The sequence below is a fragment of the Rattus norvegicus genome, chromosome 9 (genome assembly GCF_036323735.1).
Source record: "Rattus norvegicus strain BN/NHsdMcwi chromosome 9, GRCr8, whole genome shotgun sequence".
Lineage (NCBI taxonomy): Eukaryota > Metazoa > Chordata > Mammalia > Rodentia > Muridae > Rattus > Rattus norvegicus.
Genome location: NC_086027.1, coordinates 2152857 through 2160710, shown reverse-complemented (window position 1 = coordinate 2160710; position 7854 = coordinate 2152857). Strand labels below are relative to the sequence as shown.

The 7854-nt window shown below is 49.9% G+C and overlaps 1 protein-coding gene across 2 annotated transcripts; it reads left to right on the top strand.

Annotated features, from left to right (window-relative positions):
• Positions 1-610: 610 nt before the first annotated feature.
• On the top strand, positions 611-5441 carry Tnfsf14 (TNF superfamily member 14). Of its 2 annotated transcripts, NM_001191803.2 has the most exons (4): positions 625-948; positions 1863-1899; positions 2207-2248; positions 3959-5441. In NM_001191803.2, exons 1-4 carry the CDS (start codon positions 736-738, stop codon positions 4384-4386), a joined length of 720 nt encoding a protein of 239 aa, NP_001178732.1. In that variant the 5' UTR covers positions 625-735; the 3' UTR covers positions 4387-5441. The 2 variants fall into 2 exon arrangements, with proteins under 2 accessions (XP_038939074.1, NP_001178732.1); XM_039083146.2 differs by lacking the exon at positions 2207-2248 and having other exon boundaries at positions 611-948; positions 3959-4661.
• Positions 5442-7854: the final 2413 nt, after the last annotated feature.

Genomic DNA, 7854 nt, shown 5'->3' with positions numbered 1-7854 from the left:
ATCTGAAAATCTGCCCCAGCACCGTCTCCAATGGACACACATGTGAACACTGAGAACATGAACCTGAGGTTCATATGTGCTAATAGATGATACACACTGTAGCATGTATGTCCATATATGGGACTTCACACACATCAAGAACTGCCTGTGTGCTTGTTGCGGCACACACAGGCCAATATCAGAACATCTACATCTGCGTGCACACATTCATGAACCTTGCATCTGCACACACACAGGCCCATATCAGAACATCTACATCTGTGCGCACACATTCATGAACCTTGCATCTGCACAAGCACCTGCACCCATATGCATGGATTAAAGCAAACACAGAGGCCTGTGCTTGTCAGTGTGTGCATATATATGGACTTGTGGTGTAAGAAGCTTGCATGGAACCCACAGAAGCTCCTCTGAGGGGAACAAAGCTACCAAGCACATCGAGCAGGGGCTTCCCCATCCATCTCACCTGAGTCGCATTTTCTGGAAAGTGTGAGCTATGGCAGCATAAGTGAGAGCGATATGGGGGCTGGGCCTTCTGGGGGTACAGGAAGAAGAGGAGGGTGCATGAGGGAAGGGGCGGTACCAAACTTCAGCTTTAAAATGAGTCCCAGGGGCCACAGGAACCTTTTGCAGTTTGCAAAGCCCAAGCATTGGGCAATTGTGGTTTCCTCCGGAGAGAAGGAACTCAGGCTCGCCAACCCTGACCCTGGGCTTCTGAGCCTCAGCTGCTCTGGCATGGAGAGTGTGGTACAGCCTTCAGTGTTTGTGGTGGATGGACAGACAGACATCCCATTCAGGCGGCTGGGACAGAACCACAGGAGACGGCACTGCGGCACTGTCCAGGTCAGCCTGGCCCTGCTGCTGCTGCTGGGTGCTGGGCTGGCCACTGAGGGCTGGTTTCTCCTGAGACTGCATCAGCGTCTTGGGGACATAGTAGCTCATCTGCCAGTAAGTGGGGCTTGGGGGACCAGCGGGGACTCTCTAGTGTCTGTCTCTTTATGGCTATGGTATTGGGTGCCAGGCAGAGAGCCCAACTGAACCCAGGGCTTCTCCTGTCAGCTTGTCTCTCTGACCCTCAGTCTTCTCATCTGTACACAGGGATCTGACGCATGTACAGTGTCTGTGGCAGCTTTCCTGGGTTCACCTACATGATTGTTGTTTCCAGCCCAAACCCTTGTCCACCAGAGGCTTAATGGCTATCCTGGTTCACTCTCAGCTCTCTCATTTTCTCACTCGCTGTTCCTTTCAGACAAGCCATGGGTGTGTCTGCCTGTGTGCCACACCTGGTCTCTTGTATATGCTCCTAAGGCTTGGCCTACATTTTCTTTTCAAGTTTTTAAAATTACATTTACTTATTTTGTGTGTGCACGTGCTGCAGCGTGCATGTGGAGCACCTTTGTGGAATTACTTCTCTGTGTCTCCCTTTGTGTGGGTCCTAGGGGTTGAAATCATGTAGCCAGGCTTGGCAGCAAGCACTGTTACCCCTGAGCCCTCTCGCTGACTTTCAACTATCAAAAAATCTTGAAAACAGTTCTCCAGCATTTCAGACACTCACACTGATTAATTCATCATTTCACACTTGGACAGGGGAGGCTCAAGGAGTTTAAGGTCATCTTAGGCTACTTAGCAAGTCTGAGGCCAGCCTGGGCTACATGACAGCCTATCTTGGAAATACAACAGATCTAATTAGGTGTGCCCCTCCCCCCACACGTGTGTGTACGTGTGTGATGTGTTCATATATGGCTCTGCATACCTGTCTGTGGGTGATGTTTGTGGCCATGGCCAGACAGTCTCATTGCCATATGCCAGTGAGACTCTGGGGTGTGGCATGCCCTTACAAAGCATCCCTGTCTACATTTCAGGATGGAGGCAAAGGCTCCTGGGAGAAGCTGATACAAGGTGAGTTTGGGCCCCCCGTCCCTACTAAGCAGGTGGAATGGTTCCTGCTCTGCACCTCCCCATACCACACTCTGAATCATCACCCAGTGTGATTTTGTAGACTCCATAGGTTCCCCTCCCCCAGAGCCAGAGAAGCAGAAATCTGGGACATTCCAGAAGGGGCAGAGGTAGTCTCAGTCAATGTGTGAGAACCTACAGGTACCCTCAGTCAGTGTGTGAGAAAACACACACACACACACACACACACACACACACACACACACACACACACACTCCTTTGTCTCTAACCTCTGACTCTCTTCCTCAGATCAACGATCTCACCAGCCCAACCCAGCAGCACATCTCACAGGTGAGGGGGACCCCAGATCTTCACTTGGAGTGGGGGTTTAGGGTCTTGAGAGACCCTGGTCTTCACAAGCCAGAGCATTCATTTATGCATTCATTTAGTGCGTCTTGAAGTATTTACATTGGCTTCTTTCTTCGTTTATTATTGCCCATGGACGGACATGCCACAGTGTGGAGGTCAGAAAACTCTCAGGGCAACCATTCTTTCCTTCCACCCCGTGGCCTCCAGGTACTGATCTCAAGTCATCAGGCTGGGCTCCGAGTACCTTTACTCTCTGCGCCATCTTGCTGGTCTCCTTTTTCAGTGTTTACAACAGCCCAGAGAAGAGCCACAGGGAGCCATGCAAAGTTATCTCTTCACCCTGCTAGTCATGGAGACACATCCCAAGGTCCTTGGAAGCCTCAGATGTTGGGACACAATCGTCCACACCCCACACTTATTTGTTTGTTTTCGTTTTTGGAGACAGGGTCTCCCCATGTAGCCTGCTTCAGTCTCCCAAGTCCTGGAACTAAAGACGTGGGCCACCATACCCAGCTGTACATACTGGTTTTTCCTTTCTTTTGGCATAGACAGTCAATTTATAATTCAACAAGTAAGAAATTAACCAGAATACACATAAAATATGCTATAATCAAAAACTGTTTTTAAAACATGATGTGGGGGGCTGGAGAGATGGCTCAGCAGTTAAGAGCACTGACTGCTTTTACAGAGGTCCTGAGTTCAATTCCCAGAAACTGTATGGTAGTTCACAACCATCTGTAATGAGATCTGATGTCCTCTTCTGGTGTGTCTGAAGACAGTGACAGTGGACTCACGTACATAAAATAAATAAATCTTTAAAAAAAAACATGATGTGGGAGATAGGGAGATGGCCCAATGTGCAAGATGATAGCCACTTTTGACTTATCATCTGAGTCAAAAGCCAAGCATACACTCCTGTGATAGTCATGGAGGCAGACACAGGCAGACACACACTCCTGTGATGGTCGTGGAGGCAGACACATAAGCCTGTGACCTGCTGGCCAACAGCCTGACAAACGGGGGACTTCCAGGGTCAGTGAGAGATTCTGCCTCAAAAATAAGGTGGACAGAAGCTGAAACTGAGGAATTTGCTTGGTGTTGACTTCTGGGCATGCATGTACACGCGCATAAACACACACACACACACACATACACAAACACACACACACTCATGCACACAAACACACAATCACACTTTTTGAGACAGGGTCTCATGCAGCCTACACTGGTCTTGAACTCTTGATCCTCCTACCTCCACCTCCCAAGAGCTGCATGCCAGGCGTGCACCCCACACCTGGTTGTTTTGGTGCTGGGGATGGAATATACAGCCTTGGCATTGGCTGGACAAGTGTTCCACCTCCTAAGTCCTAACCCTGTTTTAAAAAATTTAACACTGCACTAGGAAGCTTACGTTCCTTGTGCCTCAGTTTCCTCTTTGGTATTTGAGTGGCTTTGCTCCTCTGGGCCTTAGTTTCTACCCTTGCAGAAGCTAAGGCTCATAACCACCAAATTACCTTGCTTGCTTTCCTGTGCCTCTGTTTCTTAACCCAGCAAGATGGGAATGGGCTGAGTCCACCCAGACAAGCAGCCTAATATGGCAGTGAAACCAGAGGGACCCAGCATAAGGTCAGACAGAAAGGCTGGGCTCAATGTTAACCGTGCTAACCAGACGTCTTTCTCCTTTCCTTCCAGGAGCTAACGCCAGCTTGATAGGCATTGGTGGACCTCTGTTATGGGAGACACAACTTGGCCTGGCCTTCCTGAGGGGCCTGACGTATCATGATGGGGCCCTGGTGACCACCGAGGCTGGCTACTACTACGTGTACTCCAAAGTGCAGTTGAGTGGTGTGGGCTGCCCCCAGGGGCTGGCCAATGGCCTCCCCATCACCCACGGGCTGTACAAGCGCACATCCCGATACCCCAAGGAGTTAGAACTGCTGGTCAGCCGGCGGTCACCTTGTGGCCGGGCCAACAGCTCCCGAGTCTGGTGGGACAGTAGTTTCCTCGGCGGAGTGGTACATCTGGAGGCCGGAGAAGAGGTGGTGGTCCGCGTGCCTGGAAACCGCCTGGTCAGACCACGTGATGGCACGAGGTCCTATTTCGGAGCTTTCATGATCTGAAGGCTATGACGACAATGGATTTTGTGGAGGGACCTGTCAAGGACTCACCTCAAACCCAGCAACCGGGTTTGAAGTCCCCCCTTTAAGGAGCCCTGAACTCTGCAGGTGGTGTATTCGGAAGGGTGTGAACCGCTGACCTGCTTTGGGCAATCTTCAAATCGGAGACCTAGAGACTTGGGGTATGAAACCCAGGAGTGTGGGGGTCAGTCCATTTGCCTGATATTCAGGAAGAAAGAATAAAGCTGGAGTATTTATGCTTCTGATGCAGACACCAAGATTTGGGCTTTCTGGGTTTTGGGCTGGAGGTAAGAAACCTCTCCAGAGTGTCATCAGGACCATGGTGGCAGCACTTGGTCCACACTTGCCACCACACACTGGACTCTCCCATCCATCCACTGCGTTGGGGTTTCCAGTCACCAAAACAGCATTGGCCCTGGGCTGCAACTGGCCAGCTACCAGCTTCTGAGCACTACATCCTTCAGGGACATCTTGATGGGACCTCAGTGCTCAGCCCAACCCGCAGCAGCGACAGACATGGCAGTAATGGTTGATCAGAGGGGAAGGGAGAAAAGGGAAGAAAGGAGGAAATGCAGAAAAGAAGGGGGGGGGGACAAAACCAAAAAACAAAACAAAGGATGAAGAGGCAGGGAAGGGGAGCGCCACCCTCCAGGGTGCTTTATTCAACACAATTAGAACAGATTGTGTCAGGCTTACTGGACCCCTGGGGTTGATGAAGACAGAGGGCTTGAGATATGGCTCAGTGGGTCAAGTGCAGTTTTATGAGGATCTGAGTTTGAATCCCCAGAACCCATATAAAGACACAGATGTGGTGATGGACACTTGGCAGACCCATCAGGGAAGGGAGACAGGAGGAGCCCTGGGGTTCACTGGCCAGGCAGTCTAGCTATCAGTGAGCTCCAGGTTCAGGGAGAGACCTGTCCTATGAAAGGTAGCGAGGTCCTCAGGCTAATCTCTGACCTTACATGCAGGACACATGAATAACGAATAAAATAAAAACACTAAATAATAGTATTTGAGAGGCACTTTATGTGTTCTAATCATTTGTGCTTCTGCCTTTGTTTGTTTGTTTGTAGCCAGGGTCTCAAGTAGTCCAGGCTAGCTTTGAACTATATATTTCATATATTTTGAGGCAGTCTCATGCCTCCTGTCTAGGTTTCCCCAGCATCTAGAACTATAGCTGTTTGTTGCCCCAGTTGAGTATCTGGGCAGTTACCCCACACCGTCTAGAGGCAGAGGCCACACCTGAGAGGGTCAGGCTCCCCTGCTCAGGAGTCTCAGCCAGTCTTGCAACGCCAGTGGGAGGCGGAAAAGCCCCCAAGTACCCAGTCTCGCCCTTCATCGGAGTTTCCTTTATGCTTATCATGGCCTGTTTCCGTGCCTTTGATGAGACCAAGGTGTGGGACAGTGTATTTATAAAAAGCAACGCAGTTTCCGCTGTAAGAAAAAAAAATCATTCTAGAACTTTCTCAGCCTTGAGGAGAATAGAGGGAGAGGAGGGGTGGGTGAGAAAGGGAAGAAGGTAAAAGTGTGAGGAGAGAGGTAAGAAAGAGGGCCAAGAAGGATGGGGGACAAAGGGTACCCTGGGGAGGCTGATCCTGGAGATGATCATTGGCAATTTCAGATAAAGCCGAGAGACAGGAAGTCCCTGGCCAAGACACTGCCCTACTTCTGAGTTTCTGAGGTTATCTAATGTGTTTCCTCTTCTTCCCCTGGGGCTTCACCACCCACTACTCTCAGGGACACCGTTCTCCCCCCAGGAAGTTGCTGACCCTTCTTCCTTTTACCTCCTACCAAGACCCCCAAAATAAGGATGTTACAGCAATGTCGTAGGATGGTGCTACAGCCCACCCACCAGACACCACTGTTATGTGAGAGATGTCGTCTCAGAGAAATCTTATGTTTCTTATGTTCTGGAGTTGATGTTCAGAGTTCAAATCCCTGCTCTGCCACTTCCCAGCTGTGTGACTTTGACATCCATCCTTGGCATCTCTGGGCCTCAGTTTCCCCATCTATATAGCTTGGGCTGCATTGAGCTCTTTTATCGCTAGTAGCTATTCTTCATGTAAATATGATTGTTGCTGTGCTGCACATGTCTTCCCAGAAGTGGTGCTTTGGTGTCAGGCATGGGCACCTTCCTCCAAATTGTTGGTAAGAAGTGTCCCAGAGACCCAAAACAATACAAGCGATTGCCACTGCTCTGGATTGCCCACCAGAACTTGATAAAGACCCTATCATGTTGTCTTGCCCAGCTGTGAACTGTGTGGACTACAATAACTGGTTTGGCAAGATGTGCCCATTGGTATAATAGTGATGTGGGTGTTATGGTGGCCACTAACCACTTTCTGGGTTGGTTTAAGGACTACTCCACAGGAGAAAAGTCACACCTGGTACTGTAAACCTAGCCAAGAACCCATGTTTTGGGGACTCACAGACCCCCAAGGATGAACTCACTGTTATTTTGCTAAGTGGACATAGTGTGAAAATGCCCTTTAAATTAGTGTCTTGACATGTGACGATGATCCCAGACCTCATCAGAGAAGCTTCTTGATGCAGTGGATGACAGTTAATGCTGAAACTCACAACAGGTCGCAGTGCAGAGAGCAAGAGACTGAGGAATAGTCAGTCACAAATGGAAAGTCTGGGTCACTTCCCACTCCAAGGCTCAGGGACCATCATGGACGAAGGGCAGAAAGACTGTAAAAGCCTGACCAGGCAGTACCAGAGCAAACCAGTGTCTTCTGGCTGTGACGGGACCCAGCACCTGTGAACTACAGCAGCTGTGGTTGATGCACAGGATCAGCCTGGGCCGCCTTGCGCATGGAGGGGAGGGGCTCACGATCCCACCCCTAACTGAGGAGCTGGGGTAGAAAGAGGCAGTTTTTTTTCAAGGGTGTGGCTCCTAGGACAACCCTCACCTATGCTGATTGTGGCATTTGGCTAATATGTCTGAATGCTCAATCCCCAGTTAGTAGAACTATTTGCAAAGGATTGAGATGTGTGGCCTTGTTGGAGGAAGGGCCATGGGGTGGGCTTTTTTTTTTTTTATTAACTTGAGTATTTCTTATATACATTTCGAGTGTTATTCCCTTTCCCGGTTTCCGGGCAAACATCCCCCTCCCCCCTCCCCTTCTTTATGGGTGTTCCCCTCCCCATCCTCCCCCCCTTGTCGCCCTCCCCCCAACAATCTAGTTCACTGGGGGTTCAGTCTTAGCAGGACCCAGGGCTTCCCCTTCCACTGGTGCTCTTACTAGGATATTCATTGCTACCTATGAGGTCAGAGTCCAGGGTCAGTCCATATATATAGTCTTTAGGTAGTGGCTTAGTCCCTGGAAGCTCTGGTTGCTTGGCATTGTTGTACATATGGCGTCTCAAGCCCCTTCAAGCTCTTCCAGTTCTTTCTCTGATTCCTTCAACAGGGGTCCTATTCTCAATTCAGTGGTTTGCTGC

Bases quoted from the DNA above. Each gene is read 5' to 3' on its own strand.
- Tnfsf14 (NM_001191803.2), top strand. From the start codon at position 736: ATGGAGAGTGTGGTACAGCCTTCAGTGTTTGTGGTGGATGGACAGACA. The intron at 1,900-2,206 runs GTGAGTTTGGGC...TCTCTTCCTCAG, and splicing joins CTGGGAGAAGCTGATACAAG to ATCAACGATCTCACCAGCCC. The intron at 2,249-3,958 runs GTGAGGGGGACC...CTTTCCTTCCAG, and splicing joins CCCAGCAGCACATCTCACAG to GAGCTAACGCCAGCTTGATA.